This window comes from Mycena indigotica (assembly GCF_014461135.1).
Source record: "Mycena indigotica strain 171206Taipei chromosome Unknown Mind.scaff0006, whole genome shotgun sequence".
Lineage (NCBI taxonomy): Eukaryota > Fungi > Basidiomycota > Agaricomycetes > Agaricales > Mycenaceae > Mycena > Mycena indigotica.
This window is the reverse complement of record NW_023503005.1, coordinates 3,595,327-3,616,356: the sequence shown is the minus strand read 5'-3', so window position 1 is coordinate 3,616,356 and position 21,030 is coordinate 3,595,327. Positions and strand designations below refer to the sequence as shown.

General features: G+C 49.8%; 7 protein-coding genes across 7 annotated transcripts; 3 read left to right on the top strand and 4 right to left on the bottom strand.

Moving 5' to 3' along the window:
• Positions 1 to 62: 62 nt before the first annotated feature.
• Positions 63 to 1,149, top strand: MIND_00764700 (WD repeat-containing protein 61; the record flags this gene model as incomplete). Its single annotated transcript, XM_037364342.1, has 6 exons — positions 63 to 65; positions 115 to 151; positions 199 to 501; positions 557 to 711; positions 763 to 903; positions 955 to 1,149. 6 exons carry the CDS (start codon positions 63 to 65, stop codon positions 1,147 to 1,149), a joined length of 834 nt encoding a protein of 277 aa, XP_037219986.1.
• Positions 1,150 to 3,840: 2,691 nt separating this feature from the next.
• Positions 3,841 to 5,269, bottom strand: MIND_00764600 (C2H2-type domain-containing protein; the record flags this gene model as incomplete). Its single annotated transcript, XM_037364341.1, has 5 exons — positions 3,841 to 4,024; positions 4,073 to 4,701; positions 4,754 to 4,804; positions 4,850 to 4,897; positions 4,937 to 5,269. 5 exons carry the CDS (start codon positions 5,267 to 5,269, stop codon positions 3,841 to 3,843), a joined length of 1,245 nt encoding a protein of 414 aa, XP_037219985.1.
• A 75-nt stretch (positions 5,270 to 5,344) lies between these two features.
• MIND_00764500 (Heat repeat containing protein) lies at positions 5,345 to 8,918 on the top strand (the record flags this gene model as incomplete). The annotated part of the gene is made up of 13 exons (XM_037364340.1): positions 5,345 to 5,348; positions 5,395 to 5,467; positions 5,516 to 5,837; positions 5,884 to 6,215; positions 6,262 to 6,563; positions 6,609 to 6,686; positions 6,733 to 7,400; positions 7,465 to 7,743; positions 7,795 to 7,899; positions 7,950 to 8,071; positions 8,117 to 8,196; positions 8,243 to 8,402; positions 8,453 to 8,918. The coding sequence occupies 13 exons, from the start codon at positions 5,345 to 5,347 to the stop codon at positions 8,916 to 8,918; spliced, it is 2,991 nt and encodes a 996-aa protein (XP_037219984.1).
• Positions 8,919 to 9,001: 83 nt separating this feature from the next.
• On the top strand, positions 9,002 to 11,032 carry MIND_00764400 (uncharacterized protein; the record flags this gene model as incomplete). Its single annotated transcript, XM_037364339.1, has 8 exons — positions 9,002 to 9,221; positions 9,271 to 9,338; positions 9,389 to 9,754; positions 9,800 to 9,919; positions 9,967 to 10,311; positions 10,364 to 10,835; positions 10,882 to 10,948; positions 10,993 to 11,032. 8 exons carry the CDS (start codon positions 9,002 to 9,004, stop codon positions 11,030 to 11,032), a joined length of 1,698 nt encoding a protein of 565 aa, XP_037219983.1.
• Positions 11,033 to 11,045: 13 nt separating this feature from the next.
• MIND_00764300 (TYR-PHOSPHATASE-2 domain-containing protein) lies at positions 11,046 to 12,269 on the bottom strand (the record flags this gene model as incomplete). Its single annotated transcript, XM_037364338.1, has 8 exons — positions 11,046 to 11,214; positions 11,262 to 11,413; positions 11,460 to 11,601; positions 11,654 to 11,667; positions 11,721 to 11,754; positions 11,809 to 11,900; positions 11,955 to 12,025; positions 12,080 to 12,269. The coding sequence occupies 8 exons, from the start codon at positions 12,267 to 12,269 to the stop codon at positions 11,046 to 11,048; spliced, it is 864 nt and encodes a 287-aa protein (XP_037219982.1).
• A 1,403-nt stretch (positions 12,270 to 13,672) lies between these two features.
• On the bottom strand, positions 13,673 to 14,424 carry MIND_00764200 (uncharacterized protein; the record flags this gene model as incomplete). The annotated part of the gene is made up of 6 exons (XM_037364337.1): positions 14,280 to 14,424; positions 14,214 to 14,231; positions 14,144 to 14,161; positions 14,015 to 14,090; positions 13,728 to 13,964; positions 13,673 to 13,679 (listed from the first exon to the last, which is right to left on the bottom strand). The coding sequence occupies exons 1-6, from the start codon at positions 14,359 to 14,361 to the stop codon at positions 13,673 to 13,675; spliced, it is 438 nt and encodes a 145-aa protein (XP_037219981.1). The 5' UTR covers positions 14,362 to 14,424.
• Positions 14,425 to 15,440: 1,016 nt separating this feature from the next.
• MIND_00764100 (uncharacterized protein) lies at positions 15,441 to 17,082 on the bottom strand (the record flags this gene model as incomplete). The annotated part of the gene is made up of 10 exons (XM_037364336.1): positions 15,441 to 15,486; positions 15,541 to 15,660; positions 15,710 to 15,827; positions 15,877 to 15,998; positions 16,046 to 16,122; positions 16,179 to 16,220; positions 16,270 to 16,495; positions 16,547 to 16,683; positions 16,741 to 16,968; positions 17,020 to 17,082. The coding sequence occupies 10 exons, from the start codon at positions 17,080 to 17,082 to the stop codon at positions 15,441 to 15,443; spliced, it is 1,179 nt and encodes a 392-aa protein (XP_037219980.1).
• Between the last annotated feature and the right edge of the window lie 3,948 nt (positions 17,083 to 21,030).

The following is a 21,030-nucleotide window of genomic DNA, read 5'->3' as shown; positions in this document are numbered from 1 at the left end:
CACATGATTCTTCATCACTTCCATATTCTTTGCCTTCGCCTCTACCGTTTCAGCCCAACGCAATGGTGCGTGTAATTCGCTCTTAAATTTCTTCTCAACTTACACCATCCGCAGAGTCTTGCGTTTGTACACGCGCACGATTGCTCTGACCGTAATTCATCGACCACCACCTCTTGCGATAATGACCCAGCTTCTCAGCGCACACTGAAGCCGTGTGGGGTATATCCTGGACAGCAAACGACACCATAGTCTCCGTCTCTGCCGATGGTTCGGTAAAACAGTTTGTCGCTGCCTCAGGCCAGCCGTCAACAGCATCGATGCCCCCTCCACACACCCTAGGCCAGGTTTCTCTGTCTGTCACGCGGGACGGCAGTCGCGCACTGTGCAATACTGTTGAAGGGGTCACTTCCTTGGTGGACTTGGGCACGGGTGAAGTGCTGGGCAAGCATGAGAGTTATGTGCGGGACCAGAGCGGTACTTCGGACGAGGATGGCGGGCCTTGTTGCGTGCCCTCTCTTTTCTGCTTGCCACTTGTCATTGATCTTGGTCTCTCCAGCGTGGTCGGTTTCTTTACATCCCGATGGGACAACGTACGCTGCTAGTGGGAGCGGGGGCAAGGTGGTGATCTACTCCGCTCAAGCAGACTCGTTTGGCAAGCAAGTAGCAAAATTCTCGACGGGGAGGAGTAAATATGGGATGTTCTGCCAATATGTTGCGTGTTTTATTTCGTCTTCCATCCCCCTTCTCAAACAATAATTACAGAGTCCCGACGGGAAACGCGTTGCTCTTGCCTCAGAAACGGGGCAGATATACGTGTTCGACGTGGAGCAAGCTGCCTTGAGTGCGACTTTCACCTCACACGCGCTTGCAGTCCGCTCTTTAGTCTGGTCTGCTGACTCCAATGTCCGTTTTCTCCCCTTGAGATAGCGTTTGTGTTGACGAGAACCCACCCAGTTACTGCTGAGCGCATCAGAAGATAAAAGACTTGCATTGCATGACGTTCGGGATACTGGCGGCCCGTCTGGTGGTGCCTTTGCAACATTTATCGGCCATTCTTCTTGGGCGTTGAGCGTTGACATCTCGCAAGACTCAAGACTCGCGCTCTCTGGGCAAGCTTTTCACCCTCCTTCGATAGTCACGCATCACTAACTTGTAATTTCCTTTCAGATCTGCTGACAAAACCATTAAAGTATGGGACATTGGTGCAAGGGCGGCTGTTTCGACTGTACAAGACGCTGGTGAGGTATGGGCTGTCTCTTGGCGGCCGAAGCCATCCGCTGGAGGAGCTGGTGCATTTGTTAGTGGGGGAGAGGATGGAATGGTGAGGTGGTGGCGTGGTGCAGGTGTCACCGTATAAACATGCTTTGGAAACGGCAATTTATTCGCGTTGGTAAGTCACCTGTAAACAAAAACTCGGACAAGATTACAAGCGAAAGATGGAAAACAGCAGTGCTCAGTATGGCCATGACGCATACTGTTGTTAGACCAACCTTCTACATCCTCGGGGAGATTGTAGACCATGAATTCACATCTCGTTCCACACTCGAGCTAGACGGCGTTTTCAACCACTTGACTCAATATATGATTCAGGTGGGAAACTTGGACGGCCGAAAATGCCGACGGACTATAAAAGACGGACAGCAGTGGGAACCTCAGGCTCAGGATTCAGCATTGAACTTGCACATGGCTACCGGACATCTGCAAGTTGAGAAGCCCCAGACAGAGTCAGTACACAGATCTGGACTCTACTCATTCGCACTTACTATGATAACGCAGACCGTTCCCTAACACTCTCCCCATTGACCAGCCACCGGCCCTCCATGGCACACGTCAAGCGGCGAATGGGCGCGGGCCTGTCACGCCACGATACATCTTGGGCTGGGTCGTGCCTCTGAAGCATCTATGGTCGCTCAAATTCGACGGCCTCGAATACCACCTACCGGCAAGTACTTTTATGGCAGCTGTTGTTAGGCCACATTTCCGCGCCGCATTCCCGCAAGCCTTTGTTCTCATTCACCATGACATTCAATTTACTGTGTCTGTCAGGAATGCAAGACTTGCTCCCACATCGTTGGGCCAAAATACAGAGCCAGAATTGGTGGAAATCATCCATCTTGCCTTCAATAATAGAAGCCGCACGTGGCTGGACGGCATGCTGAACCAGATCGTGGAGTTTGTGAAAAAGACTCTCCAGCTGCCCAATGACCATGAGCCACTTTGGATTCGGTCGCCTTGGCATGAAACCATGATGCCTATTTACAAGAGATTATGGCCCCACGCCGATAAAATAAAGTATGAGCAGGTAGGCGCTCATCTTCCAGGGACCGCCGAGTTGGCTTTGAAGTTGAAAAGCATGCGTGTCACTGAGTGGGAAGCGAAGATGTCGGACTCGGAGTTTTGGGATGGAGAGACTTCAGAGACTTCCGAAGCTTCAGAGAGGAGGCTTTTCAGCAGCGTCCGTTATAAAAAATAGACGTGTGGCCGTTGCACTTGCGGACATTCAATATGATGATAATATAATAATCTTGTCTATGAAAACAGCTTATATAACTTGAATGCGGGCATTCTAAACGCGATGGTCTCTCAACTGCTTGCGGTGGCTGGTTTTTTGGTGAGATTTACATTCATATCATGAGGTTTATTTATTTTACAAAAGGACCGCCATATAATAATAATAACTGTCACCGGGCCGAGAATTCCGCTGGACTATAAGAGACCACTCGGAATTCGAATCGAGATCGGAAGATCAGAATTCACAAATACCTGACATGACAATCCAACATTCTGAAGAGAAGCCCAGAACAGAGCCAGTTCTCACCAATACCAGGTTCGTTTGCTCTCTCTCTCTCAGACTCTCTGCATGGAATTGCATGATACTCAACTTGAACCAGTCCGAGTCCATTTCCTCCCACTCTTTCTCTGAGCGACCCACCAGCCTTCTATGGCACAATTCGACCCTCAGATGGAGCTATCACACCATCCTATATTCTTGGTTGGGTTGTGCCTCTCAATCATCTATAGTCGCTCAAATTTGATGGTCTTGAGTACCACTATCCAGCGAGTACTTTTATGGCACGTCTCATAAGGCCTCAGTTTTGCAAGACATTTCCGCAAGTTTTCTCCCCCCCCTTGCGATGCTGTTTAATCCACCCACTAGGAATGCCAAACTCGCTCCGACATCGCCGAGCCACGCGAGGGATCCAGGATCGGTTGTTATCATAGAGCTTGCCATGAATGATCTAGGCCGCAGATGGCTGGACGGGATGCTGCCCGAAATCGTGGAGTTTGTAAACAAAGCCTTGCAGCTTCCTACTGGTCACGAGCCGCAGTGGTTCCGTTGGCCTTGGGACGAAACTATGAAGCCTGTTTACAAAAAATTGTGGCCCAAGGCGGATGAGATCAAGTACGAACAGGAAGGCAGTTGGTTTCCTCGTGAAGGCATGCACGCTGAAATGGAGGCGGAAATGGAGGCGGAAGCCTCGGAGACTTTGAATGCTTCAGATTCCGAAGATACTACGGATATTGTGTATGCTTCCGAGTCAGATAGTTCGGAGGGGAGTGACCTCAGCTCGGTCTGATGTTTGTATTTCCACATGATGTTATTGGTAACTGGATATGGAGAGCTCTCCAAAACGAGGCTGAGTCTTGTGGCATGATAACGGTGAAGGGCGCCCATATCCACACTTTAACGTTTAATCACAACCCATGCACACGCACTGCAAAGCTCTGATCAATAATCTCATTCAAACCAACGACATCGAGAAACACACTAGACCATGAGAAAATTCACCACTGTGGACGGCTTCAACAGGAAAAAATCGGTGGTTGACACATAGAACCCTATTGAGCCTTTGGTGGTATTAGTCTGATTCGATAAGGTTTATTTGTTTGCGGGTCGAGTGGTGGCGCCGCAACTGTAGGGATGGCTTCCGTGATGTCATTAGTTTCTTTCGGTGGTGGGGAAGGGGGTCTTTGAACTGGTTCCGGGATATAGATGGGCTCAATGAGGATTTCAGATCTCGGACTAAGACAATCGGTTAGCTGCTTAGGCGACGAAAAGCGGCAAGCCTACCCGATGTATCCACGCATCAAGTTGTTAAGTGCTATCTCCTTCTCGCTTTTATAATACCTGAGCTCGTCTCGTATCGAATTGAGTTCGGATTTAAGTTGTTCTTGGTGTTGTAGCGCATATCGATGTTTGGCTTTGAGAATCAGATACATGACTTTGGGAGCAGAGTACTGCCCATCAATTTGACCATCGACAGGGTCAACACGGGCTCTAATGTGTGGTGGAAGGTTTTCGATAGAAAATCTCAAGTCATCATCTTCGTTGTCTTCTTCTAGACGAGGGGGCGTGGTGGGAGACTTAGGTGAATACGGACGTTCAGGTTCAGACTCATAATCCCATTCGTGAGGTTGTCTTGGCGGTGGGATAATAAGTTTGACCGGAGCTGGTGGAGGTGGTGGTGGGGCAAGTACTGGTCCCTTGGGTTTCCGCATCCCACCTCGACGTGGTTTTTTTGTGACTTGAGATGCGGTAGTTGTGGCTGGTTCGGAGGTAGGTTGGACAGGTTGCATTTCGAGCTCTTCCATTGCACGCTTGCGTTTATTGGAACGGCCTGGGAGGGACGCTGCGACTCCGTGTTGCTGCCGCATGTGGCTTTGCAAGAGCGTCAGAGCGTGCAAATGCCTTGTCGCATTCTGTATGATTGGTTTAAAGCTGAACATGAAGAGCCAGATAATCAGGAGGGACCTGCATGGGAGCAAACGTATGGCCTTTCTCCGGTATGAGACCGCACATGAGCTAGGACGGCAAATCGAGATGTCTGAGGAAGGCCACGACGCGCACAGCTCGCCCATTCGCAAGTATAAGACGATTTGTTGGAGCCAATATGAGCTGTGCCGGTTAAGCAATGCAACAAGTAGCTAGAAGAACTTTACTGTTTTGGATATGGTCAATGAATGTTGGGAGATGTCCGAATACAATGCCACAGTCGTTCCATTCGCAATTCACAGTGTCAACAGTGCCGCGAAATTCATGCAGTTTGGGTTGAGAGACTGCCGGCAAAACCTCTTCGTCGTTAGCAATACGACGAGTGCGCAGCGCGTAGGGAGAAGTTGTTGGACGAGATTCAGAACCAGAAGCAAGGGGTTCGGGTGGCGGCACAGGTATATCTCCTTCCAGCTCGGACAGTGGTGAGAGCGAGCGTGAAGTCGGTGGTAATGCAACAGTATGAACGAAGACCAGCTCAGGGTCGTTTGACGCCATGAGTTTGGAAATAGAGTTGGTGAGACTTCCTTTTTGGGAGTGGCCATGATCTGACGCGCCTTGCATGCGACAGCCATGGGTCAGTTCCATTTCGCCTATTTCCGCATGTTCTTACACGCAAATAGAGTCCGCAATCGCCAAACAACTCGTGGACAAGATCTATGAGAAGCGGAAGGCCGCAGCGCTTGACCTCGAAAAGTAGGCTATGCGGCGTAACTCAACCAGCCGCTGACTGACTTTTCATAGGCAAATCCGAGAATGTCACCAACAAGGAGACCAACGAAGAATAAGCCAGATAATTGACCAGCTGGTCGACATGTTTAGCAACACTCACAACGCGCTCCACATCCGCAATGGTGGTCTCATCGGGCTTGCAGGCACTGCAATTGCCCTCGGCGTCGATGTCGCGCCGTATATGGACAAGTTTGTCTACCCGCTGCTCGACTGTTTCGTCGATTCGGAGAATAGGATACGCTACTTTTCTGCCGAATGTCTCTACAATATCGCCAAAGTTTCGAAGGGAGAAGTGCTGGTATACTTCAACGAGATATTCGATGCGCTCAGCAAGGTGTGTCGTTACACGCGTTCAAAATCAATACTGACCCTTTACTCAGCTTGCTGCAGACTCTGAGCTCTCCGTGAAAAACGGCGCGGAGCTACTCGATCGACTCCTCAAAGACATTGTAGCAGAATCGGCGTCTGTTTACATCCCCCTTTACCCAGAAACCGAGAAGGTTCGCGATGAAGTACAGGGAGTTCTCGTACCATATCAAGAGGGGGAACGCAAAGCTTTCTCCCTTGCACACTTCATTCCTCTACTTCGCGACCGAATATATGTCGTCAGCCCCTTCACTCGCAGCTATTTGGTCTCGTGGATCAACGTGCTGGATTCGGTTCCCGAACTCGAGCTCATTTCATATCTGCCGGAATTTTTGGATGGTCTGCTGTGAGCAATCAGGCTTGTTATAGAACTTTTATCAATTGTTTAACAGCAAATATCTGTCCGACCCCACGGAGGATGTTCGTGTTGCGACGGAGACATTGCTAGCCGACTTTGTCCGCGAAATACGCGAAATCACCGTTGTCCGTCGACGCACGGAGGAGAAAGCAAAGTCTCAACGTGATACCTCGTCAATCCGACAGTCTGATCATGGCGGTGACGATCGACTACCAGACTTCAGTGTTGATCCTTCTGAACGGGCGGTCTTTCTTCCGGAAAACGACGAGCCGATTACCTATGGCGAAGAAGTCAAAGAGGAAGTCGCAAACGACCTGGACTATAGGGACACTGGAGGTTGTTCAATATAACTGGCATAGATTTCAGTTGACCCTTTTATAGCTTGGGTACCTGGTCAAGGAGTGAAGATTGACTATGATGCTATCATCGAGATATTGATTCAGCAGTTGGATGGCGAACGTGGGGAATCTTATCAAAGCTTTGCGGTTTTCTCACCCACTATCAGATGATGAGATCCAGCAGTCAACTGCGTTACGATGGCTTGCCGAATTCCTCAATTTCACGAGCGAAGTCATGGTCCCATTCACTCCACGTCTTATTCCTGCCATCCTGCCCAATCTTGCCCACCATGTTGCTATGATCCAATCTGCGGCGATCCACACTAACAAGTCGCTATTCAACGTCATTCAAGCGCTTCCTTCCCCCGCTGAACCCCCAACACGCGCTCCTCAACCTGCGCTACCGCGTTTACCTGGTTCACCGACTCCAACTGCATCCACTTCCAAACAATCAACCACTGGACGAGATCAGGATGCACCCAGCCCAGAGTCTGTTACGGAAGCTACATCTCCAACAACCGCCTCGTCCTCCCCCGTCCTTTCACGTTCCCGGACCAACCTTAATGCCCTCGATCCGAGTCAAACGCCACGGCTAAGCGATATGGGTCCACCGCCACTTCCCATAAGTCGACCCCATTCTCCTGTATCGTTCACCAGCCAAACTGGTCAGAACAGCATTAATATGCCATACACGCTCCCGCCAGAAGAAGTCGATCTATTCGACTACCAAGCGACAGTAAACGAGCTCACCATCCAGTTCTTGAGCGAATTTGAGGAAACTCGTGTTGCTGCACTCAAATGGCTTATCATGTTACATCAGAAGGCACCGAAGAAGGTATTGGCTTCGTTTTTAAACGTGTCACCAGCGAAACTGACGTTCTTTCTCCACTTGTGTGTAGATTTTGGCTATGGACGATGGAACGTTTCCTGCTCTGCTTAAGACGTTGTCCGACAGTTCAGAAGAAGTCATCAAACATGACTTACAACTTCTGGCGCAGATTTCTTCGAGTTCGGAAGAAACTTACTTCAAAGCATTCATGATGAACCTCTTGGAGCTCTTTAGCACGGACAGACGACTTCTGGAAACACGAGGCAGCCTGATTATAAGGCAGCTATGTCTCAACCTCAACACGGAGAGGATATACCGCACCTTTGCGGAGATTTTGGAGAAGGAGGATGTATGCGGTTTATTCTCATTTCGGTTCGAAATGTTCTAACGAATCACAAAGGATCTTGAATTTGCCAGTGTCATCGTGCAAAAGCTCAATATCATCCTCATAACGTCTCCCGAACTCGCGGATTTCCGCAAGCGGTTAAAAAGCCTCGAAACTCGCGTATGTTTCTTTGGTCCTATAGTTGTTCCTGTCTAAAAAAATTGCCATAGCAAGACGGACAAGCGTTGTTTACGACATTGTATCGCTCCTGGTGCCACAACGCTGTTGCCGTCTTCTCACTATGTCTTTTGGCCCAGGCATATGAACACGCATCAAACTTGCTGCATATATTGTATGGCAATTTCTCAGTGGTCATTTCTTTTCTTATCGGATTCAGTGCCGACCTAGAAATAACTGTACCGATGCTGGTGCAAGTAGACAAGCTCGTGCAGCTGATAGAATCACCCGTTTTTACATGTCGGTGTTGCTTCGACATGCTGACTAAAACTGACTATTTTCATAGATATCCGCCTCCAACTTTTGGAGCCCGAACGATACCCTTACCTTTTTAAATGCCTCTATGGCTTGCTAATGCTCCTTCCTCAAAGTTCCGCTTTCATATCCCTTCGAAATCGACTAAACGCCGTCAACTCAGCCGGATTCTTGCATATTGCGCCTAAAGCGTAAGCTGCGTCCGAATTGCTCCGGCACCGTCTAATCATCGCCCTCACAGTTCCGTTGCTTCGACTATGTCTTCAACACGCTCAAAGATTGGCCGAGATGAGATTAAGTGGCAGGAGCTGCTGCTTCATTTCCGCTCGGTGCAATCGAAGCACGAGAAGGCGCGACGGCAAGCGCTCGGAACAGATGGTCTCTTTTCGTCGGCACTGTCGGACTCGGATCGGATGGAAGAGAGTGGCCGGACGGGCCGCAGTTCCAGCTCAAGACCTGGTGTGAGGCGGAAAGTGACTGGGGAAATGACCATGCCGCCAACGGCAACACCTACACTAGCGTTTTCACGCAGTGGGGTGTTGTCTCCGTTGAATCCAAGAGCACGATCAACAGGGTTGTTGGCTGGAGCAGTTATGGCGCAGACGGGGACTGGCCCTGGACCGATGCCAACTAGTCCTGTCACTTTACTGTCGCAGCAGGCACAGAAGCAGAGGAGAGCGACGATTGGACTGGGTAGGAAGGTTTAGTAGTCTACAGGATAATGAAGATTTTCGATGTGATCACGTGCTCAACGCATCCTCTCCCTCCACTATGTCGCGCACTTGAAGCGATGCCTGACGCGTCTTCCATACTACCCCTTCATCCCGATTCTTCTCCTTTGAAGCAAATGCGCTTAATAGACTTGACTGTGCATATACCCTCTTCCCGCAAGGTCAGCGAAGGCCCGGACCAACCAGCTCGATGGAGAACACTGGAATTCCGAATCTATGCACTCATAGTGCTCATGGCCGTAGCCGTAATGGCGTGGCTCCCTATGACCCTGAGCATAGGTGCGTAGTGCTTGCATACAAGCATTATTATATGCTTATAGGTTTCCAGCAACACACCCCAACTACCCACGGTTCCGCCACAAACTGTCGCCGGGCTGGATGTTAGGTCGCCCGGTTGTGAGAAATTCGAATTGCTTGGTTAATTAGCTCCCGCTGAGACTCTGTAGGACAACAGCGACGCGCAGTACCGCGGTTTCCGGGACAACTTCCTCCCCTTGACACTAGGAGCAAGCGTTTTCCTGCTTGCGAAACTCATTCGCAGACGGATACATGGCCAGCAAAAATCAACCGACGACACCTACCTCCTCCGATTCAACTTTTTCGCGGCGTTGGTTATGGTCGCGGCGTTGCACGGAACCAGCGCCCTCAAGATCCTCCCTATTCTCGGCGGGAACTACCTCATCACCAAAGCTTTCGGGGGCTCCAAGTCAGGCCCGATTTTGAGCTGGATGTACAATCTCGTGGTGTTGTTTATGAATGACTGGTTTCGAGGGTATAAGTTCGGCAAGATTGTCGGCGCTTTGGCATTTCTGGTGCGTCTCCAGGTCGCATAGCGGTTTCCCAACTGAATAATGCAGGATTCCTACGAAGGAATATATCCACGCTGGCACGTTTCGTTCAATATCACAATGCTGCGACTCCTTTCGTTCAGCATGGACTACTATTGGGCCTGCCGGACTGCTGCAAGTCCTTGGGAGGTGTGCTTATTTCTGTGTGTTCTATTGATCCATTTGACATACTTTAGGGCATGGCTGAACTCAACGACCGCGATCGCCAGACGAAGATCCATCCTGTCAGTATGTACTCTTTCACCAACTACATCTCCTACGCACTCTACCCACCCCTCTATCTTGCCGGACCAATCATGACGTTCAACGACTATCTCTGGCAACATCGAAAACCTTTGAATATCACGGGTCGCACATTGACAGGCTATGCGCTCCGGGTGGCCGTTTCCCTCCTCACCATGGAGTTCGTTCTACATTTCATGTATGTTGTTGCCATCAAGGACACCAAGGCATGGCACGGCGACACTGCTGCGCAGATTGGCATGATCGGATTCTGGAATCTCATTCTTGTGTGGCTGAAGGTTTGTGTTTGACGACCGTCTTAGCAGAGGTGTTCATTCATCCTTTCTCTAGTTGATGAATATATGGCGTTTCTTCCGTCTATGGGCCATGGTCGATGGAATTGATGCCCCAGAGAACATGATCCGTTGCATGGCGAATAACTACTCGACCTCTGGTTTCTGGCGGAGCTGGCATCGCAGCTATAACCTCTGGCTCCTGCGGTACATTTATATTCCCATGGGCGGCGCGCGCAACGTTGTGATCAACATGATCCTCGTCTTTACCTTTGTCGCACTGTGGCACGATCTGACTTTCAAGCTGCTTGCCTGGGGCTGGCTCGCGAGTTTGTTCGTCCTGCCAGAGGTAGTTGCGCGGTATCTTTTGCCAGAGGGCAAGTATGGCGCCGAGTCGTGGTATCGCCACGCCTGTGCTGTTGGCGCTGTGTTTAACATCTTGATGCTCATGGCGGCAAACCTGGTGGGGTTCGTCATTGGCCTGGATGGAATGAAATTCTTCCTGGAGCGGTTATTTGGGACAACAGAAGGTATGTGTTCAATTACTCCATGATAAACACCGCTGAGTCCGTGTAGGGTGGGGTTTCCTAGCAATAACCGCCGTCTGTCTGTTCTCTGCAGCACATCTAATGTTTGAATATCGGTAGGCCTTTCTTTGTCCCAATCCCTTAGGTAACCTCCTTCCAGAGAAGACGAAAAACGACACGGTATAATACGAAGGTGTTAGCTATGGACATCAGTTATACCATGCTTCGAAGTGCAGGTGTCTCCTCAGTGGCTAGGACCAGGATATTTTGCCGGATGGTAGCAATATCGTCGTCCGTCAGTCCGATGAAGCGTTTGACATATCCCTCTACTCCCGAATACCGACTGTCCACCATGTCCAAAAAGGCCATCATAGTTTCGTGCCTGTGCTGTGGGTTGGGAGATAGTCAAATGAACTTGGGTTTGCGTACCGACAAGTAAACATGTTCAAAGCAGCTTCATTATTGGACGCAAATAATGGCTCCTTGGAGAGTCTTTCAATGATTTTTGCACGAGCAGGCTCGCGTCCAATACGGGTGAGCGCATAATCGTGTGCTATTCTGTCGTTGTCCACTCCTGCGAGCTTCCGACAGTCAGTGGTCAAATCCGTTGAAGAAATTGTGGCGTACTTTGAGAAGAATAGCAGCAATGACACCCGTTCGGTCTTTACCAGCGGTACAATGAAATACACAGCCCTCGTTTGGTCGGTCGCGGACGTGTCGGAGGATGGCGCCAAATGCCGTACCACCATGGTCGAGAATTTGAGAGTATCTGCAGTGATGGTTAGGCATCTACCTCCCGGGTCACGATGAGCTCAGCTCACAGCTCCATGAATGCCTAGCGAGATTCAAGTTAGACTTGGCCAATGGAAAGCGAAGAGTTGGGCGTGCCTCGGTCTTCCCACTCGCATACAACTGATAGCGTCTATGTTCTTAGTTAATGAGCCGACAAGCCAGCAGAACTGCCAAATTTGCGCACTTCGCCATCATCTCGGGGCTATAGTCCTCTGTTCGGAAGACAGGAATGTGGTTTACAGAGACTCCATCGATGGTGGGCACCGGGGTGTTGTACTTGTCCGTAGGTTAGCATGCGATGAATGATAACGCGAACGGGGGCAGCCTCACCTTCACGATCTCAGTGTCCGATCTCAGGTCGAATACATGGGAGATGCCGAGCGAGCGCAGCTGGGCCTTGCCTAATCACCTCGTTTAGCTAGCCGCAAATGGTACATTGGACTGGATGTACTTGCCCTCGTCTGTTATTCCTGATAACTCGGCAGAACGGTAGAGCAGACGCGGTTTGGTGATGAGATTTGGGTACAGTTGAGATGGGAGGAGGCCAAGGTCGCGGACGTTTATGACGCCGTCAATCTTGACGAAGGGTAGACGCGAAAGGTGCTGCTCTACGACTAATGGATCAAGCGCGTCAAGGTCGCTCATCGGAAGCAAGCCTAAGCGAGTCACAACCGTGACACCTCAAAATTCCTCAGCTTATAGGCTTGTCCCACAACTCGCATTTTTCGGTCTACTATACTGTCCTGCTGTATAGAGGCTTGGATTGGATTGATCCACGGCACTGTCCGACTGACGAACGCTAACTCGATAAATCTCACTATCTCTTCAACAAAATATCTACGAGAACCAGGAGAACCTGCAGCGGCCCAGGAACTATGAAAAGTGCGAGCTTAAGCTGCTTAATTGGCTGCGCAACATTCAAAAGTGATCCAATAAAAGAGCTTTTCCTCAACCCCAAGGGCCAACACTCTACGCTCATCACTTCTTCGCATTAAGCACGAGAAAAGTACAAATGACAAGTCAAATATCGACCCCTTAGATCCCGGTTATCCTTAGCACCAACATCCTGGACCTTCAAGCACTTGTAAATGCCAGTGAGTAACAACCCGCCATTCCGGACTACGATAGCTCACTTACGGAGCAAGTGTGGGGTAGAAATTGAACCTTCCCTTTGTAACTGTGCGCTTGTCAGCTGCATGAGTAGCTTCGCTGCATTCAAGTTCCCCAACGGATTCAGCACCTATCCGACGAATATTCAGCCACATGGACTCACGGAGCGACAGTCCTGGTCAGCTCAGGGTACGCCTCGTACATATCCAACGACACTGCTGCCCCCAGACGCGCGTCCACAGCAGGTGCTAGTTTGCTGAATGTTAACATCGACGATGGTCAAGAGTGATTGGGTACCGCGATGATCTACGGAAACGCGGCGCATTCGACTTGAGGGAGTCTACCAATTGCTGATTGAATGCCTTACCGACTGCAACTCCGACGACTAGCAGCACGAAGTCAGCCAACGAGCTTGTCTGTGGTCATGGGAACCTACCTGTGCCAACCAGGATGAAAATTGGGACCAGGGCGGATGCAAACTTCATGGCTATGGCCTGTGTGCGTCCAGATGCAGGAGACGATATGCCTCATTCCTTTTTATTCTACGCTAGCCTGAGCCGTACGACGAAACTCTTCTAGTAGAACCTGCCAGTCTACAGCAGATACATGATTGGATAGTGCATAAAAGGCCCATCTACTGGTGGGTGATAGAGCTGCTGGCTTATTGCTGCCGTGACGTGCATGTGGACCTACGATGACGATGACAATAAATGAGGGTTCTTGGGCACATGGTTCTCGAAGGTTCAGACTTGTAGTCTCATTGAGAACGGGAGACGATCTGAGACGCTTTGGTCGTAAGTTCAAGCCAAAAACCCGCTGATACCAATATAATTTTACAACCATTCTATCCAATGACAATAAGTATTGACCTCATCTCATACAAAGAACGGGCTCATGACAACTTGAATTTTCTGCCGCTCCACACACTTCCGCGAAAATCAAGCACTATTATGTTGAGCGATCAAGTATTTCGTCAAGCTGGCGAACACTGACGAAACAAGGGTGGGGTAGAAATTGAAGAGCTTGATTTTTGACGAGAAGACTGACGCAGTGCTGGATACCGGCGGTGGCTTGCTGGATACCGAAGTAGTCTTGCTAGACGCAGGCGTGCCCTTACTGGACACCGACGTGGTTTTGCTAGACACCGAAGAGGTTTTGCTTGACACAGTGACCGAAGTCTTACTAGACACTGGCACGCTCTTGCTTAAGCTGGATAGCAGGGTTGCTTCCCTAGGCATATGTCAGGAGGCGGAACCTAAAGCACCGATAGATATACTCACGGAGCCAGAGTCGGGTAAAAGTTAAACATTCCTTTCCGACTTGAAGAAATCGGGCCAGCACCAAGCGGCTCAATTGCTAGAGTGGCTAAGTGAGTTGCAAATGGTACGTTGAATAAGGCGCAATCGCACCTCGGTGTTCTGTGACAACTTGAATGAACAACATGTTACCGAGGGTTCACGATTATTGCACAGATACTACCAATTTCCATTCCAGATGCTGAGAGGATAGTGAATAGAAAACGCTTCGAATTGAATGGGCATATACCTATAGCGCTCGTGATGCTGATATGGAGGAGCGCGTTTGCAAGCTTTATTGGTTTGGGGGCTAGCTGTTTGTGTTCGCTCATATGGCCTGCTTTTATACCGATGCTGAGATTTAACTGGTAAGGCGGCCCAACAGCATCACGGATGCGGTAACTTGAAGACCAGAAATTCTGAGCTGAACGTCAAATCTTTTCTGGTTCGGATGAGTTAGTGGGGTAGCTGAGACTTTGAGCGGAAGCGAGATCACATCCGAGAGCTGCCCCTGTGCCATCGAGTTAAATAATCGGTTTGAACATCAAGAGCTCACCGGTTCTCCCTCATTTGGAGACCATCCCTCGACATCGATGAATGGTAAACCAGTTCCCCACAGCTTCGATGTTTATTTCAAATGCTAATCGTCTTTGCCGTGTGGATCGTAGACTTCGAGCTGTCGAAGTACATGTAAGTGACTTCAAAACCTTGTCTTCTTCCACTCATGTCGATTTAGTTCTGGTGACGACTGGATCCTTGTTGTGAGGGCTCTTGCGGCCCGCCGGGTGTAGCGGATGTCTGGAGGGAGATGTTCCGGTGGGTTTGACTGATGAGATGTATTGATCGCCGTGTGGGGAATTGGGGCCGCGCGTCAAGACACGTCGCTTTGACCGGCGGCGTCCTGCGGGGTCAATCATAAGAGCTGCAGAGGCGAGAGCATCTTCATCACACCATTCTCGCGCGGGAACAATCTCAAAATGCTCCCAAGGTGACTGCGACTTGTCGCAGTCGTCGTTGATGACGGGAAAGCCATGTACGCACGTGCCGTCCGTCCAAGTTTAATTGCCCTTGCAGCAGGGCTCTCCAGTCCAAACCTTCACCATCGCAACTACTGCGAGCCCGTTACTAGGATGGAGCAGAGGAATGAAGGGAGCGGCCGGTGTTGGTCGAGGGATTTTTGTTGTCGAAACAAATTTTGTAGTGGGAGAGTCTCGGAGGACGACGCGCCCCCTTGACGCCGGGCTCCGGGCTTACGGCGATTTACTTCGTCCACCAAGTGCGCGTCGTAGCTATGTAGTTCACAAATAATTTGGGATAGACTGTACATGTTCTGTAAAGCGTAAACAACAAGAGCTGTATGAGGGAAGATAACTTCGCACCTAATACAAGAAGAGAAGAGTTACGATCATGCCTAATCAACGCTCTCAGATGGCACACGCCTGGGATAGTCTGGATGTCTGGAGAGAGAGAAAAAAGTAAGTCCGGAGAACAAATAGCAATGAAAGACGCACTTGGTGCGACGATGATCTGAAAGGCCTTTCTCTGTAAACACCCGACCCGAGTTTGGGCATTCAAAACAAGCAAGTTTACCGGACGGGGTAGACAAACGAACTTTGTTGATGTCATTGTGTCTGAAGAAAGGTCAGTACCAAGGTCAAATCGAAGCGCTGGAAGATTGACTTCGCAACAACATGAATATGCAATCCATCGATATGGATCGAACGCTTGCAGTACGGACAGGCAATCTTGAAGCTCGGCTTGAGTTCTGTCATAACCGCCGAACAATGGTGTTGCCAAACTGCGGAGAAGCTGAATTCATAAAACAGCGGGCTTTGTCTGATAATTACCGGTCAGAGTGATGTCTTCCAGGTCTCTGTTGAACGCAGAGAATATGGGCCCGAAGACTTCGGATTTGATGACCTGGCTGGCGCTGATTTTCGGGTCCGCCAGCTTTACAACCCGTTGTAGACTGTCTCGTAGTGACACGGGTTGACGGAAGCCCAGGAGCAAACATACAACTTCAAATTGCGGTAGTAAACTCTTCTTTGCTCATCACAGTATTCTGCTGCCCACAAGTTGAGCTGTTCGGCATTCTAGTGACGCGTTAGATGAGCAAATTCGGGTTTGTGAGATTAAAAATGGTGCAAACCTGTGTCAATATGGGAACTGATTTCTCGCGCTTGATGTATTCCTAGTAAAAGTCACGGGTGTTGATCATGGTGGTAATTGTGGAAGGGTACCTCCTCGAGTTGATGCCTCATTCGTGAACGAAACGATATTGGGTGGGTCGGAGCTGCGCCGCAGGTTCTAGCAATAGCTTCGTCATGCTCCTGCCTAGCAAGTTGGATAGCCTTCCAGTCGAATGCGTAATAGACGACGCCTGCGACCACTTGGTATGGAATCTTCGGAAGCGAACGTCCCCACGGCGTGGTATCTTGGATTTGGATCCAATCCACAGCCAAATTCCTGTTGCTCGCTAAACTATAAAACCAGTGGAAAAGACAAATCATAACGGACGAGATGATATCGAGCTTGCATCTACGCTGAGAGGAGTGAGGAGTTGAATGTGGTAGAAGGCTAGGCGTAGCTACCGAGCAAGCTCTCGAGCGAAACAAGAATATGCAAGGGAGGCGCGCAGTTGGTTTTGTGCATTGCTAGTAAAGGGGAGTCTGGTCAAGCGATGAGCAATTGGAAGAGTGACATCTGCGTACGGTGCACATTCCTCCGCCAAAGAGAAAAGTTGCGTAGGCTGTTTCGGAAAAGTTGCCGGACGCTGGGACTTGAGGACAAGGGGGAAGAGTAAGAGAGATTCCACTGCGTTCAAGATTGGCTCTGGCCCTATTCCAAAGATAGACGTGTTTCAAAAGTATCATGTTGCGAAGGCGTTTCGATGTCGCGGAGAGCTGAACGAGATCGTATGGCGAGCATTGCTCTAAAACCTATAGGCCAAAAGTTCATAGGTAGTAGCATGTTGGTTCTGCGAGCCAGACCAAGATGCCAATATCGCGAGGAAGGTCGTTGAAGGGGAAAAGGGAGGGAAAAGGGCGTTGCATCTCTGAAGTGGTACTCGTTGTAGGGAAGAAAAAGAGGTGATGTGACCAAATGGGCGGCGGACCTTGAGCCGAGCATTCTGCACTATGGGCCCATGTCGACACTCCGTCGTGGCTTTCGAACAACTCTCAACAGTCAAAAAAATCGACTGGTCGAAGAACTTAGAAATGTTAATGGGCCGAGTGTTCATGTGATAAGCATCGACACGACATGTCATAAGACACGTTCAAGACTCGAGATCTTCGCGACTTCGTTCATTGACTTCATAGGAGAAGCACACATAGTCGTTAGCGACCTAGATTTATATATGGGTGGTAGTCTGTCTCGTCATTTAAGTACTTTGTTTTCAGCTTTCTTCGGTGTGACATGCGTGACATCTGCGTTCTGAATCATGGACAACACCACAACCATCTCAGACGCGTTTGTTCTGCAAGCCCTCTTGGACCCACGCAAATACATTGATACAGCAAATAACGAATTTATCTCCCTCGCGCAACAAATCACTGCTGAAGAGAACGATATGATCTGGAATTCGACCAAAAGTACACGAGAGAGACGCCGAGCCGAACTAGCCACCCTTGAGACAAGGGAAATTGGAGCTTCCGGTGCGGTCTCTCCAATTAGTCATTGGGCTCAAACTGAAAGCAGGCAAGTGTCAATGGCCAAATTCGCTGCCACTGAGCACAATCACACGGAGACACGCAAACGTCGCTTGCACGCTATCGAGGAAGAGGAGGGTCATGGTTTGTTGACTGAGTGCCCTTGATGCTGTTATTCATCACATATCCAGAGCCAGAAGACTCGGTCCATAAGAAATTGCGCGCCGATAGTACCTTCACAGGTAGAAGTGGCAAAACGATGCAGACCAAATCTACGGCCAATATTACCTCGACTACGACTACCGCGTCAACTTCACTCCCAGACCCTTCGATCCTGTTTAATCTGTCTCCTTCTCCTCCTCAAAGTCTTCCACTGCACGCAAAAAAACCTGCTCCGCCTCCTTCTTACGCTTACACTGGGCAACTCTTGGCTTTCGACCACATCCCGGTTCCAAACAACTTCACCTCGCACTCGCAGCCTTCCGCTTCTTCCCCACTTCTCATGTCCCCGGCTCCAACCCAATTTTCTCTCCCTCCCGCGAACCGGCCTAGACAACCCCAGCAGGACGATGCGCCGGATGACAAAACTATCGTTAACCTTACTGCCTTGGGTTTTCCCCCAGCCGATCCTATCCAAGACTATCAGAAAACCATCGCAGATTCTCCTGTCACCAATTACTTCGCTCAAGCTGATACTTCTATTCACGCTATCGGCCACGACCTATCCAAAGCGAGCAAGAAGTTCGCAAAATACTTCGCCAGTGGCAGAGAGTTTGTATCCAAAGTGGAAAGTGTTTGCCTGCGTCATCGAATCCAGCTGCAAGTCCTCCAGACCACTCGGCGTAACGACGTAATGTTTGACGCACAATATGATGGTCTTTGGGAGGCACGTACTCGAAAATTGGCCGACACCATGCGTCAGCTTAACGACATCGCGACTCCGGCACAGATGGCGCAGTATAATGCAACTTACGGAGAGGGAATAGACGGGACCGTCAAGGCTCGCCCAACATGGCCAGTAGGTATGGAAGGATTAACGACTTTGCAACTCAAGCAACGCATTCATCACCCTGCTCATGACTTGGATGAACGTACGTCTCAAGGCGATCCGAAGACGGTCACCTCCAACGGCACAAAGGTTGTCAGCGGGTCCAGTGTCAAAGAAGATGATTGAGAGATTTCGGTCCAGTGTAGCTCGTTTCAGATGTGTATAATCATCGTCAATTGTTGATATCTGTACTTCGCGCATAGAGTAAATTACATAAGCATTTTCTCACCGAACCTTTTGATGTTCGTCATGTGTCACTTTCACTCGCCATAGCTGCCTGGATCACAAGAACAAAGAAATCACGACATTTTATGTTTGGTGGCCGGACTAGCAATTACGCAGATTGAAGCCCAAAGTAGAATAAGCTTCCGTAGAAAGTCTGATCGAGTAGTTGAAACCAGTCAAGTTGGAGGTCTCAGCTGAAACCGAAAGCGAGATCACATCCGCATGTCGCAGCCCATCCGGTTAAATAGGTGGTCAATAACAGTAGGATTTACTGGTCTCGCTCCACCATCTGCGTCGAACAATTGTCAATTCCCAACTGCTTGTCGCTTTCCGCTCTGACTTTCGTCTTCAGAAAGGCTACAGTCTATATCAGACCCGAAGTGTTGGAAGTAAGTGACTACAAGCCTTGGCTTCTTCCTGCGCTCACTCTTGTTAAGTCGGTGACGACTGGGTCCTTTCTGCAAGATCTAGAACTCTTGCCGGCCTGCCGAGTGTGTCGGATGTCTGACGGGAGAGTTCCAGCGGGGTTTGCTTGATGAGATGCATAGACGCTCAGCGGCATAGACCACTGTGGCGGAGTATCTCGTCATACCATCCCCGGGAAGGAACAGGCGAGAAATGCTCCTTAGGTGACCGCGATTTATCGAGGTCATCGTTGACAACGGGAATGCCATGCACACAGACGCGGTCCGTCAAGTTTCTTCCTACAGCAAGGCGTCCAAGTCCAAACCCTCACCAACGTCTTAAGACGGGGTGACGACTGGATCCTTTTTGCGAGGGCTCTTGCAGGCGGCCGGGTGTAGCGGACATCTGGAGGGAGATGTTTCGGTGGGGTTTGGCTGATGAGTTGCATTTAGAACGCTCGGCGGGGAATTGGGGCCCTGTGTCATTTATCAGGGTCAGTCATACGAGCCGTCTGTGGCGAGAGTGACTTCATCACACCATCCTCGCGCGGAAACAATCAGCAAATGCTCCTTAGGTGGTCGAGATTCGTCGAAGCCATCGTTGATGACGGGAATGCCATGTACACAGCATTCTGTTCAACTAATCCTTGCGGGAAGGCCATGCAGATCCGAACTCTCGCTGTTGCAACCTTTGCAACTCGGTTACCGGGACGGAGTAGAGGGATGAAGGGAGCGGCCGACGTTGGCTTGGGAGGAAACAAAATCATGTTGTTCGATTCATCTTGTGTGAAGATCTCGGAGGATGGCGCGCCCCCTTGACGTTGGGCTCCGGGCTTACGCGATTTACTTCGTCAACTAAGCGCGCGTCGTATTTTGTCCAGGAAAGATTCTTGTAGGAGCAGTTTATGAAAAAAAGTCAATAGTGGGCGTTGCGGTTTGTTGAAAGTGTCAGTCCGGAGTTGCACTCTACTGGCTGATGAGTGAGTTAAAGGAACGTTGCGCGGGAATCGAGCTGCGAACCTAATTGCAGCAAAACAACTCATGTCGACGTTGTTCCCAGAAAATAATGCCTGCAGCAAAGTGTGGATGAAAAGCGATGCTCCACAAGCGTAGGGAATATACAAGTTCAAGTTCCTTCAAAGATTCTGAAGACAATATCGGCTTGAGTCGGCTTGCCGCAAGGTCATCTTTACTTTGATTTGACGACACCTGGCGGTTCTCGGCCACGATACTACTAGTACGCACACTTTCCTCGGGTTGCGCAGGCACCTTGAGAACAGTTTCCTGACGCGGAGACTTGGGTCAAGCAAAAAGCCTCGAAGGTCATCAAAGTGCCTGGTGGTGTCCAAGCAAAGAGAAGTGATTAGTCATGAACGCTACTTCTTCCGAGTTCTTCGTCAACCTCCAACTTTGAAATCTCACCAAGAAATGCTTTCCTTTCCAGTGACTTGTGGCTCTGACGCGCTTAAGAGGTGCCCGAGGCCAATAATTCCACGAACGTCGACCGGAGTGAAAAAAATAAATTACAGTGGGCTTCTACGGACCGGTCGAGTTGGTCAGATGCGCAAGTGGATTCAACGCGGTCTGGCGGACATTTTTCGGCGCGTTCTTTGGTACACCCTTACTAGATTACGAAGCTCATAGCTCCCAGCAGGACGGATCGTGGTTCGAGTC